Source organism: Heloderma suspectum, chromosome 3 (genome assembly GCF_057233095.1).
Source record: "Heloderma suspectum isolate Gila_16-S chromosome 3, 16-S_ref, whole genome shotgun sequence".
Lineage (NCBI taxonomy): Eukaryota > Metazoa > Chordata > Lepidosauria > Squamata > Helodermatidae > Heloderma > Heloderma suspectum.
In genome coordinates this window covers 7012196-7026488 of record NC_139460.1, presented here as the reverse complement: position 1 = coordinate 7026488, position 14293 = coordinate 7012196, and the positions used below count along the sequence as shown (strand labels likewise).

The following is a 14293-nucleotide window of genomic DNA, read 5'->3' as shown; positions in this document are numbered from 1 at the left end:
GAACTATGGGTTCTAACTCTGGCTTGTTGGGAGACAGACAAGCCAGAGTTGCTGATATGTACACCATAGCAAATAATCAAGGGACATAGCGTCCCTGGATTGTTTAGCCACCCCGGCTTGCAGCATTTAAAAAAATTCTGGGTTACTGCGATGTGCAAACCAGGCCATTACTTCACTGTTAATATTATTCTAGAAACTGTATAAATATGAACTGATTTTGAATGAAGTAGTTTCTTAACTATCTAGAACAGCCTTCCCCAGCCTTCTAGTTGTTTTGAACTTCAACTCCCTTCAATCCCAGGCAGCATGGCCAATGGCCAAGAATGCTAGGAGTTGTAGTCCAAAACCTCTGGAAGATACCAGGCAGGGGAAGAAGACTGTTTTAGAAGCTCATTATGCCTGTGAACTTGACAGCTGAACAACCTATTCAGAGCTGGGCAAAAACTCTTTGTGCTTAGATATAAGTTCTCCTTTTAGACTATTAAGACTTGAAATTTTAAAGAAGAAATGCTTATGAAATACTATTCCCTGATAAATTACTAAAATATTAAAATCTTTAGTAATGCTCTCCTCTATATTATTCATTCCTGTGCTGTTTGTTGTTTTGTATTGTATTTTATTATTTTATTTATTTATTTATTTATTTATTATTGCATTTATATCCTGCCTTTTTTCCTCTTGCAAGGCACTCAAGGCGGCTTACATGATCCTCCTCCTCTCCATTTTATCCTCACAACAACAACCCTGTGAGGTAGGTTGGGCTGAGAGTGTGTGACTGGCCCAAAGTCACCCAGTGAGCTTCCATGGCCGAGTGGGGACTAGAACCCGGATCTCCCAGCTCCCAGTCCAACACTCTTGCCACTACACCACACTGGCTCTACTATTTTGTTCTTAGTTCTTGTGTTCTACTCAGGGAATGTCTGTTATTGGGTGGTAAAAACAATAATGAATAATAAGACTTTTTATCTTAGCAATATGTTATATTTGAATGTGATGTAAGTAGTATATGTTATAACAAAAATGAAAACGGACTGAAGGATTTCCCACTTACTCTTGTTTGTACAATACCAAAATTGAACACATCTTAAAACAGGTTTTGGTGTACCCTTTTTTGGAAGTATATTAATCAGCTATAGTTAACTGGCAGCCAAAGCCTTCCTCAGTACTGGCAGTATAGATTGATAATGCTCAGAAAAGTATAAAATCATAACGATATACTGTAGCAGCACCTCTTTAATGACCCTTTTTAATGACATTTAGGCACTATCTGAGGACTGCTCAGACAGTGCCTAAATCTGGCCTAGTGGGCTGATAATAAATAAAATACTACATTTCTAAACTGCCCAATAACCTACAATAGATTAAAAAACATAATATACAGAATACCAATAAAACAAAAATTTCAATTATCCCCCAAGATGTGTGTTGCTTTTTTAGCTGCCGTACTCTGTTGCCCTCATATAATTTGTTTTATAATTGTTATGATGTATGTTTGGTCTTTGATGATGTATGCTGCCTTGGGTGCTTTAAAGAAAAGGCAGAAAGGTGATGTAAAAATATCTTAATAAAAAACCCCCAAATACATAGATTCACCACAGCTTCACAGACGGGTGAATGGAGCTGACGGGGCAGGGCACTTCCTGTCACAGGATAATGTGAAGCAACTTTAGTCTCAGGGAGGATGTTGACACCCCACTTCATTTCAAGTTCTGAATTATTACAAATTATGTGCTGTTTGATCCAGTAACATGAAGCAGGAATCAGAGAGTTTAGCTAAGTTCTGAGATCTCAGTATTGGGAAGGCGAGTTTAGTTCTTAACATGTTATGCATTCATTTGCCACTTATGCATGGAAGCGGATTACACCATAGCACCCCTATTCAGCATGCACATCAGCAATACTACGATATATTAAATGGTGATAGCAGATGCTGCCATATACCTCTACTAAGGTCATTCTCAGAGCACTGACAGGTGAGGGCTCAATATCCACCAGCTGAACGGCACTAAAACTCTGAATGTCAAAGGTTGCACAAGGACAAAACACACATATATACATACACACACAACACAGTTAGAACTGCAAGGCAAACACAGTTAGGCAAATATGGTTAATCAGGGAGAACTTAGCCCACTGCCTTTTATATACCCTTGGACTTGATGTAAACTATTTGCTGGGAAAGTCAGAGACATAAAAGTACTTTATCTTTTGCTGAGGAAGAAGTTAGAACATAACATTTGAATTTCAAAGGCAAGTTTGTTTTTCTTAACAAGGCTACCTAAGTCTTATCTGCCTTTCCTCAAATTCAGCATTGAATTAGTAGCCCAATACCCTTTTTCCTTGGTAAATACAGTTTACCAAATAGCTGCAAGAAAGGGTCTTTTTTAAAAAACCTACACTTAGTTTAAATTGGTGCTTTCTATTTTCTAAGCAGACCAAACACAGAAAATAACTATTTTTAGCCATTTTGTGAGCTATCTAGCTTAAAGTGAGAATCCTTGAATATCATATCCATGAACACCTGCAAATATTTAGAGAGACAGTACTATTTGGAGAAATATTTGAAGATGAAGTGCAATTAACCATTTCCTACAATTCGATACATCTTTAGCAAACCCTTTCCAACCTCTCCTGTATTTATGAATGACTCTCAACATAAAGTTAATGAAAAAGCTTTAGTGAGGGTACACACCTCAACAACAATCAAGGCGGTAAGCAGGGTGTTAACCTGACATATGGCAAACCCATGAGGTTCTTTGGCTAGTGACAGTACTTGGATCCATTATAGACTCTCAGTTACAAACTTGAATTAGGTAGAAGATGGATTCCTCACCCCATCCTAATGCTAGCAAAGTGTGTAAGTGAACAGATTATTCAACAAGCTTTATTTTTAACCCTACTAGTACCTCTGCAGATGTTCAAATCCTACATGGAGTGGGGAATTGGGATCATGCCAACCTGCCCCCACCTTCTGTGGTATATTCACCCTATACAACATTCACATATTGGACTTCATATTTGCATAAGGATCTACATGCATAAGACTCGATGGTCTTATAAGCCCCTTCCAACCCTACTATTCTGATTCTATGACTCAATGCAAGTACAACTTGTCTGATACCTATAGCTTGATTCTGTGTTGAAAACAGGGCGTAATTGTGTTTAGCTCTAGATGTCCAGGCACCTATGCACATATGAAGCCCAATGTGCAAACACTAGATATGGAAGAAGCACCATGAGAGGGTGTGACAAGCTGGTATTATCCTGATCTTCCAACAACTGTAGGATCTGAATGTCTGAAATTGGCAGAAAGCTCCATCTCTCAAAGATTTTTGCCATAGTCCAAGGAAGAGTTAGGTGCGCTTGATTTAAATGGGCTCAAGCCCATTTAACATAACTCTGTGATACATTGCAGGTGCTGGTCACAATCCAGGTTCCATGTTTGTTAAAGAGGCCATACAAGATTACAAAATTCTAAGCACTCCAGCATGGTCCTCCCTGCAGCAATTTGGATTGTACCATTCCTTGGATCACCCCATGCAGAAGCGTGCACACAACACTTTCTGTGAGTGTAGATCTTGTTGCATTTACAAAATGGATTCTCTGGATTGTGGCCCTTCCCAAGCACTGAGCAAATGAATGAAATTAAGTTTTTGTTTTAAAAAGTGTGCTTACGGTGTCACTGTCACAGGGCTGGAACTGGAAGGACTGCGGTTTATGAAATATGGAGTTCTCTTGTAAGAACAGCTGAAAATTGTAATCTCGCACTACCTGAAAGAGACAATAAATACGTTTATAGGTATTTTCTCCTGATATTAAAAAAATTTTAAATAGAAAATTTAGTGCTCCAGTTGTCAAGCAAACACACTTTTACAATTACAGTGCGTACAGGTTTGCAAGTGCCCCATGGATGGAATGTTCACTGTTCTCAAAGTTTACTGTTCTCACATAGGAATATTGCTCTGAAAACATCCAAATCCATTTGTAATCCCAGATTCCCATGCAGCCAACAGCCAATATACACAACATATTTATCAGTATGTATTTTAATGTTTAAGTACTACAATCTGGGTTGGAACAGTTTTTTAAGAATTAAAAACACAGTATAAATGACAGAATCATTTTATAATGAACAGTATAATCAACAGAACATTAATCTTCAGGTTGCAGTGAAGTATGGGAAACTAAAAGTGCTTATACACAAACTGAACTGGAACTGAAATTTAAGGAAATCAGATTACACAGTTATGAGCTTGGGGTATCCAAATGTCTTAGAGGCAGCAGGGGTGGATTAACCGTTATGTACCAACCCCAAGATTAATCCATCTCAATGTGAAGAAAGTGCCTTAGAATCACAGAATACTAGGGTTGGAAGGGGCCTATAAGACCATCAAGTCCTTAATTAACATTTTGGGGATACTGAGTTTTATATGGGCCACTCTTCTCAGATTGTGTGGTCTGTATAATTACTACCCTGTGCCCAGATGGCCAAAAACTTAAATGATATGGAAGTGACACACGGTTCCTCATACTTATGTTGAATTTATCTGGCATACTTCAGGCAAGTGACAATGCAGCACAAACTACTAATGAAGGAACGAAGAGGGAGATTTTGTAGCAAGCCCATCCTGCACCACACAGTCAACTTAACACAGCTGGTCAAATGGTTGAAAGCTGCTGTAGTTACTTTTTGTGTGTTGCTTGCTTAGACAGCTGCAGAAAATGGGAGAAAGCAGCAAAAAGCAGAACTACTTTCCCTGCCCCCCTGCCCCTTCCACATCACAAAAACTGTTGCTTCCTCGAAAGCATCAGACTTTGAGAATGGGAAATGTGAGGGTATTATTACTTTGACTAAAGACTGAAAATAATGGTAGATGTGTTTCATATATGTCTCTTTTTGGAAGAGAGAGATGATGGAAAGAAATTGCCAGCAAAGGGGGACTATGTAAGCATTCCCTAACACCACACAATACCGGATTCAAATAAAATACTGCTTAAGCAAATGCTGCTTAAGAACTTCAAATGCAGTAACACTGACCTCACCTTGTAGGCCCCAGGGCAATCTTGATTTGGAGGTATGCACCGTTACCAAAGAGATGGGTACTTTGGTTGCAAGCAATGGGGAAAAGGATGGTGGTATCAAGTCTTTCCCCTATTTGTTTCTGGATACATGAATCTGCCTTAAACTGGATCAGGTCACTGGTCCATCTAGCCTGTGACTACTTACTGTGATTGGCAGTAGCTCTCTAAGGCTGCAGAAAGACGTTTCTCTTGGCTACCTGCTACCTGAGATCCTTTAATTTATGCCAGTGACTGGACCTCAGACTGTCTACATGTAAAGCACATGCAAGAGGTCTCTGTGTTATGCACCACCAAATTATGGCCTCTACTTTACTAGGGACTGCGAGTTCCATCATTCATTTCTCTCCTCTGTTGTACCATTCCTTCCATGTGGCTCGTGCAGAACTGTGCTGGTACAGTACTCTTCTTTCCTGATCTTGATTATTTCAGGTTCCTCCTATTTCAGGACTGCCACAACTCCCCCTCCCCCCCATGACTACTTTGGCACAAATGGTATTCGTATATTGGACAGCTTACCCGACTGGAAGTTTCCAAAAGAAACTGGAATGTGCTTTGTACAGCTTGGCATATTTCTAATTCAGTCCTGCTGAATGCCATTAAATAATCCTTAAGATGATCATATACATTCCCATCAAGAACCTGCATTAAAGGAGAAGCAAAAACAAAAATTCACTCCACAAAGTGAGCATGAATATTTTATATCTATATAAGATGCATTTATTCAACTTCAGGTCTACTGCAGGATAATGGCGAGCTTGGATGGGCTAATAAGCACAGGCAACAGTACTAAAATTGCTATCCCTACCAGCTGGCATTACAGAGCATTCCAAAAGACAATATGGATTACTAAATGTCTTTTTGCATTTGAAAAAGAAGTGTAACTATAGCATACATTGCAGGTATTAGACCAGGATTTGAGACTTTGCTTAGAAAAATGTATTTTTTCAGAAAAAAATTAATAGCCCTGCAAGAGACACATACTTTCTATCCATGTTGTTTTGTGTAACTGTTATTTTTCAAATGCTTTTACTTGTAGGAGTAATAATAACAATAAATAATATTTAAGATACTCTAATTGTTAATGAATTGAAGCTGATTAACTCTAGCAGGTACTTCTTGGGTTTCCAGTGCTTTATGTACACGTATCCAAATTTATAACACCACTCCACACTTCATCGCACTACACATGCCTAGTTGCCCCTGCTCCCGCAATGACCATCATTAACAATGAAATACCATTAAAAGTTATCACATGCCTTACTATAGGGGTCAAAGTACATGCAATATAATCTCCCATGGATTTGGTTTTACTAATTAGTAAAACTAATTACTTTGAGATCGGAGACATGGCACTCTGGAGGAAAGTCTTTAGCCCATTCCCTTTCTGTAATTGAAATCCCTCCTCCCCCAAAGTTGCTATTTAGAGAGAAGGAAAAGGACATGCACAACATGTACACCTGACAAACACTACATCTAGTTTGGCCCAGTATTAATGACTAGAAAAGACTGTTCTACAGACTATTTTTAATTATTTTATTTTGTAGACCAGCCAAAGCTTAGACAGACACCAACATTCCCTTATTTCATTTACCCTAACAAACCTATGGGGAACATCACTATTTACAGAATGTGCAGTTGAGGACAAAGGTAAAATGTTACTGCACCCACTATAAGATTTAGAAGTGCCTTATTCCATACAAGGCCCCAGTCATAGGCAACATATCTCAGCAATGCTGGCGAGCACGTGCTGTGCATGACTGGGGCACTGTAATGTTGTGCTCACTGTACAGAGAGCCTCAATGCAGGGACTGTAATGTTTGAAATAGTAATGAGTGCTCCTTGCAGACAACTGAGCTGGGATCTGAATTCAGACTAAAGCCCACACTATCCATTAGGCTGCATTGACTCTCTTCTGAAACATTGCCTTTTGTCTCCTATAATTCCAGTAATTTAGTAACTCTGATTAGCTATTCTTCCATGTGTGTACAGATCACAGAGAGGAAGGGCAGGATCTCTTCTCGATTATCCCAGAGTGCAGGACACAGAATCATGGGCTCAAATGACAGGAAGCCAGATTCCGGCTGAACATCAGGAAAAACTTCCTGACTGTTACAGCATTACGACAATGGAACCAATGACCTAGGGAGGTGGTGGGCTCTCCCACACTGGAGGAATTCAAGATGAAGCTGGACAGCCATCTATCAGGGATGCTTTGACTTAGATTCCAGCATTGAGCAGGGGGTGGTCTTATAGGCCCCTTCTGATCCTACTATTCTATGATTCTAAGTATGGAACACAAATGTAGCCGTGCTGGACTGGACCAAAAGTCTATCTAATTTAGCATCCTGTTTCCAAACAGCAACCAACCAGATGTTCCTGGGATATCCACAAACAAGGCATGAGGCAACAGCCTTCCTTTGCTCCAAAAACTAATATTCAACGGTACACTGCCTCTGAAATTAGAGGTTCCATTTAAACATCAAGACCAGCCTTTCCCAACCTGGTGCCCTTCAGATGTGTTGGACTGTAACTCCCATCATTCCCAGCCAGCATGGCCAGTGGCTATGCCAATGCTTACTGGGAATGATGGTTTTTTTTAGTCCAACACATCTGGAGGGCACCAGGATGGGGAAGGCTGATCAAGACCAATAGCTCTTAATAGACTGTTGGACTGTCACTTAATCCAGTGTCACAGTCTCTGTTCCACCACTGCTATAGCTTCTGTCACTTTGCAGTAGTGAAGTGACAACGATTTAGCCCTGTCAGACAGGACTGTCAAAGTGGAAATGGATGCTGTGCTATTTCTAGCTATGCAAGAAATGTAAGGAGTATTTAACACAGAACTAGCAAGCTTGTAGCTTTCTCATTTCAACTACTGTACTCAGAGATGGTAGCTCAAATTAAGTGCAAAGTAGTTGTCAACCCATTCCTGGATCATGCAGGCAGATAGTTAAACAGGAAAACATTTAGGCTGACACTCAGCATACAAACAAGATTGCTACTTCAATCGTAACCAGCTGAGATAAGGCAGGCACTCAAAGATTTTTAAGTTATGGCAACTGTACACAAGAGATACAAAGCAAGTATATAGACATGACAAAAAGCTCTTCAGTAGCAAAATAAACGTGCAAAACCTAGTGCTATCCAGAAAGGAAACAGATAACAATGTGTGAATAGGCATAACTAGATGTATCACATTTCCTTCAGTGTTTTATTGGTTGATTTTGGTTGGCGACAAAAGAAAGATTAAGAAGGCAGAGAGGTTATGAAGTAACTAGTAGTCATTATGATGGGCAGCCAAGAGCCTGTGGACTGTATGGACCCGTGTGTGTGTGTGTGTATGTGTGTGTGCGCGCGCGCGCGCGTGCACACGCGCACAATGTGTCTGTATTTCTAAAACATTGCAGCCCTCAATAGGTTTCCTCTCAGTTCAGGCAGGCATGTGTTAAAGGTATGGGGGAGGGGTTTATTTTACCATGCACCTCAAAGCATATTTTCCTCTCAGGAATGAATGGCAGCCATTCACTTATAGAGGAAAAAAGTTGTATACTTAGGGATGTCATTGGAGGAGAAGCTCCTAATTGTTCCAGTTGCTTTGGAGGTTGGACACCTTTTGCCAGGAGTAGTTCATATACCACGTATTTTTTTAAAGAAAGAAATGTAAATTAGCTTATGTAAGGAACAATTTTATGTACAAATTACTGAACTAGTTAATGTTTGCAAAACAAACGTATTTACTAACTTAGTTAGAGTCTTTCCCTACCCTCCCGCAAGTTTGTACTTGAATACCATTTGCTTTAAAATCATTTGTGTTCTACACACTACAGAGAAAGATGAACAGCCTCAACAACTATGTAAAGTATACCAACTGCCCACTTCTGAAATCTGAAACAGAACCTATCAATAGTTTCAGGTTTTTAAAACTCACACTGAAGTACTTTCAGGAAGTGAAACTAACAGCATCAAGAGAACTCAGGTTTTTTTTTAATGGCTGGCTAAAACTCCAGCTAAAAATGTACTATTTATTACTGTTTTTAAAGCTCTTTAAATGTCCTTTTAAGTCTTTCCTTCTTGATATAAATCCACCACACATAAGAACAACTAAGCACAGGATAGCAGCCTCTATTACAGGGATGGGACAACACGTGGCCCCTGCCGCCCCCTGAAATTGGTAAAAAAATTCCAGGGGAAAACGGTAATCTATAGCAACAACGAAGCAACCTAGTTTTGACTCTTTAAGCATTCCATAGCCACTACAGAGCACCAAAAAGGTCAAAACTAGCTTACAAACAAGTTAATTATGACCCTTTTGGCAATCCATAGCCACTATGGATACCAGTTTAAAATGTGGACAGCCTTCTTTCTCATAAATCTGCTAGCTTACCAATGACATCTAGTGTTACTACTGAAACAGTTGTAAATTGCTGCTTCTGCCCACAGACACCCTCCCCCCCACGCCAATATGCCAGACAAAACACAGTTGCACTGATGAGTATACAAATTCAAAAACTGTCCATCTAGGTCTGGTGCAGGTGTAATGCCGCTGATCTCTAACCATGGACAAGAGATCAGAAGTGGGTTGCTGGCTTCCTCCTTCTCTTTCATCCCTTCTCCAGCATGTTCAAATCACTTAGCAATCTCAGTTATGGCACTTTTCAATGTATTAAAGTATGTCATGCAGGGGAGGAGGGGATAGGGAAGTCTCCCTTTAGGAACTTCCTTTCATCAACAGAATTCACGATACAAGCCAGGTGGCTCTGGCAAGGTTCATGACTGAGTACAAATCTGATCCAGGGTCTCTCATGCCCAAACTCAGCACGCTTTCTGCAAATTTAAAATGGCAGTAAGTGAGGCCAGATATGAAAACTGTGCCACAACTGCCAGATACTCAAGGGGAAAGTACGCGCCTTATGAAGTACCTTGCCAACTATATTACTCTTCACTAAAGGACAATACTTATCACAGACCAAGTACAATACATCTTATTAGCATAATCCAAACTTACTTTGGGTTTGCTAGTGTGACAACTCTTAAATACCACTTGACAGTTCGGCCGCATTTGAATTTTATATATGAGGTCAAACAATTAACATGCTAGTAAAGACTTCAAAACACATTACTTGTATTACACATTAGGAAACAATAGAGCTGATGTAGATGGCTAGGAATTTCCTTACAAGTGGAGGAAATGAACAAAATTAGTCTCTGTCTAATGAACCTTATCCAATCATTTTCTGAAACTGAGCGAGCTTAGAGGAAAGAATGGCTAAAAGTAAGCTAAACAAAATTTACAGTTTGTCAACTGACCAGATTAAAAATGCTGTTATATAATGTTGGTATAAAAACATTTCCTGTTTACTGCTCCCTTAGTCCCCACACCCAACAATATGTAGCTGAAATGAATGAATATTCTTCCCATTTACCCCCTCCCTCAATTTCCTTCCTTTTTCTCTGTTGTCCCCGTGTTAAATTTTAGACTGAAAGGTCCTTGGGGCAAATACTTCTATTCTGTTTTGTGCAGCACCATGCACATGGATGGCACTATATAATATTTTAAAAAAGAGCAAAATCAGAAACTAAGTAAGGCTGTTCTATATCACAGATGCCCAGCATATTTCTTCCTAATGTTTAGGAAGATTGCACTAAATATCAGCTTAGAGTTCTATCTAATTCCAATGACCTTCTTTTAAAAAAACAAACACACACGCTAGACTGTAACATCACTTTACAAAACATGTTTCTCTTATTTATTATTTGTATTCACAGCCAAAAATCAGAAGTTCAATTCTACTGTTAAGGCCAGGTTCAAAGGATTTATTTCCTTCCATCATGCCTGCTTACACTGCAAGAACACAGAACATGTGCAACACTAGCTGTTTCTCCTGGGGGTGGGGGGATGGACGTAGTCTCAGAAAATCCTGAGACTACTGTCTGCACCTCGTCCCAGTGGAGACCCTGATTAAAGCTCCATTTTCAGGTTTGTCCAGAGAAACATAAAATAATAATGGTTAGTACCATTGTTTAGGAGGTACCAACTTTTCTCAACGTCCCCTGTAATACAAGGAATACTGCTCCCTCTAAATCAGCCCCTCATTGTGGAAAAAAGTTCAGATATGCAGTTCTGTGGCTGAATGACTAAATGTGCTGCGTTCCCATCCCTTGTTTCAATCTTATTCATTCTTCATTCATTCATTCATTCATTCATTGGATTTATTAGCCACCCATCTGGCTGGCTACCCAGCCACTCTAGGCGGTGTACAAAACTAATAACAAATTTACAGTTACATTATGGCTCCAAATCCAAGCGACCCAATCAAGACAGAAGCATAGAAGCTGCCTTATACTGGAGTCAGACCAATATTCCATCTCGTTCAGTATTGTCCATGCTGACTTGGCAGCAGCTCTCCAAGGACTTTCCCTGGACTGAACCTGGGATCTTTGGCATTTTTTTTTAGTATCTGTACACAAGGTATATGCTCTACCACTCAGCCTGCTCGCACATCTCGACAGCCCACCATGGCTTAATTTACCTGTGGGAGCTGTTGCATTGTGTTGGGCGACCATGGGCACCCAGCTTGCCATGGCTTGTTGTGTTGTGCGAATCCAGGTGGCAGGGGCTGTCTGAGGGTTAGATAACCCTCAAATAACCCTAAAACAAGCCATGCGTTATTTGAGGGTTACCCAAGTCTCAAACAACCCCTGTTGCCTGGGTCTGCATGACACGACAAGCTACAGCAAGCCAGGTGCCCAGGTGGCACAACATGACAGCCCCCACAGGTAAATTAAACCACAGTGGGCTGTCGTGTCGTGCAAACCAGGTCAGCAAGTTGCAGCCCTCCCCTAAAGAATGTTACACCAGTGAATCTAGTTCCTGTTTTCCTCACATTTCCTGAAGGAGCCATCTTTGAACTGACCACAATGTTTAACAGTCTCATAAAACTGGCCTACCATATTTCAAGGTTAGCACCATGCCTGCAGTCAAGATATTTAGACAACCTGATTGTAATTTATTCTGGTTTGCTAGTCAAGGAGAAGTGCAAGAACCTATGCAGGATAGTGAAGCTTTGTTCCCCGACCACTGAAAATCATCCCCGCACACACTCCAAACTTCCTACTGATACTTTACCAAGCATTCACCACACACTCGGCAAGTTTACCTTTTCAACCCTAAACGCAAGGAAGATGCTGAATTTAGCACCCAATATCAAATATTGGATTTGCACAAAATTCTGGAGTACACAGCCATGCATATCTCTCTCTCTGTGTCTTCCAACATACCCCTGGGGAGATACAAACAGCCAAATTGATATCTTTTATTGGCCCTACTTCTATTAAGAAAGGATATGCAGACTTCTGAATTACAGAACACCTGTCATTAAGCAGAATGGAAAGATAGCTTTTTAAAGAGAACATCTGGACTCTCTCTTGCTGTTGATCAGCTGACACATTCATACCAGCAGAAGTATGCCCAATAAAAGACAACATCTATGTTGTTATCTCCCAGCTCTCTGGGACCTTGGTACACACAATTTGGGGTTAATGTTTTAGGACTGCAACATTGAAACTGCAAGCATAACGTTGTGGGACTGCAAGAATAAAGGGGACTTCCCTGGTTCTGCTAACACAGATAGGATTAATTATGCTACTTCCCCCACCTTGTTCCTATTCCCTTTCTGTTCAGCTTTTACTTGTGCAGGTCATAACATGACATAGTTACAGCACCCAGTAGTTGAACTGGTGTAACACCATAACTTAAGAAGTTGCACTGCTTCAATGATGCTTGCATCCAGATTCCCTCCATTTTTTGTCTTGACCAAGACTGGCCTGCCCAACTACATCAGTGAGTAAAACATTCAAACAGTGTGCAGAAAGAGATTTATAACCCTGAGAAATAAAAACTTTATCTTAATACCATGTTAACGGAATTGTTGCTGCTTTAGACATTTTTTATATTTAATGGAATTTCCAGTTTAACAGTTTCTGGACATTAATAATGAACTTAACATACCTTAACTCTGCTGAGCTCAGCAGCAGCATTCTTACTAGCAGCAAATATGAGGGGTGGCACCAACAATTTTTAAAGAAGGGCTGATGGTCAGGAAAAACTCACTGTGAGCGGCTGCATTCCACAGCAATTCAGTTTTTTAGTACCTTAAAACCCCCCATCTTTGCTGCACATTTCAGACACTTCCCCCAGTAGCAAGTCAGCAGCCTGACACATCATTTACTAACTACCCTTCCATGCACTCCTACACCCCTCCCTCCCCTTAAGCTGGATCTGGGTTATTTTTGGCAGAAACCTCAAGCAATTCAGCCTGTGGCACACATTTGTTATGGAAGGTTTGGGCCTGGATAGTTAACTGCTGAGCAACTGATAATGGAAAGAGTTGAACACTTTGAACACTGTGCATCTGATGAATTGAACAGTGTCCACAAAAGCTTATGCCAGAATAAATTTGTTAGCCTTTAAGGTGCCACAAGACTAAACCATGGGTGGAATTCTTTGAGAGACCACAGTTTTTCCCCTTACGCATTTTCATTTAAAGCAATCATTTCACAAGGTTACAAGGCCTGGGATTTTGCGAAATAACCAATTCCAAGGGACTCCAGGAATCATCTAGTCCAAACACTTGACAAAGGATAGGACATCCCATACCTAAACACTTTGGCTCCTGTCCAAGTTTCTCACTTCAGTGTAAGAGAACTGTGTGTGCATTTCATGCCGGAATTGCTGCAATCATATGTATCAATGAAGATGAATACTTTCTAACATTATCACAGGCATGTGCAAGCCCCATACCATCAAGCAGTAAAAAAACATCAATAGCAGTACAAGTCTGAAATAGCTCCTAGTATTCAACTGAGAACGTACATGAACAGCCTAGTGTGTATTTTTCCTATCTGCAGCAACGTTGGCAAAAGTGGTCCCTGGCACAGAATGCTGAATCCTGGGAATTCCAGGTTTCATTTTCAAGACAGGGCAAGCTCCTAGCCCTGTTAAAATGCGGAGAAAAGCTTGAGAAACAGAGGAGCAGTCCCTGCTGGAATTTCAGATCAAGAGGTGGGGACTATGGCGCTTCTTAACTTTCCACCACTCAAGAGAGTTTTCATGCCTAGCTATTGTCTAGTTGCCCATCCATTCTCTGCCCTTACAACAAACCTATCCACAATCTACACAATCTTCTTCTCTTTCAAAATTCTAAAGTAGAGT

The 14293-nt window shown here is 40.4% G+C and overlaps 1 protein-coding gene across 6 annotated transcripts in view; it reads right to left on the bottom strand.

The window, feature by feature from the left end:
- FCHSD2 (FCH and double SH3 domains 2) overlaps positions 1–14293 on the bottom strand; it is a 225663-nt gene that overhangs the window by 60474 nt on the left and 150896 nt on the right. For 5 of the 6 annotated variants that reach the window (XM_084842413.1, XM_084842411.1, XM_084842409.1 and 2 more), the window contains 2 exons: positions 5599–5721; positions 3676–3771 (listed from right to left, as the gene is read on the bottom strand). In XM_084842413.1, coding sequence (XP_084698539.1) covers positions 3676–3771; positions 5599–5721 — 219 coding nt within the window. Of the gene's footprint in view, positions 1–1941; positions 2014–3675; positions 3772–5598; positions 5722–14293 lie in introns of all 6 variants that reach the window. The other variant, XM_084842414.1, reaches the window with a different exon arrangement.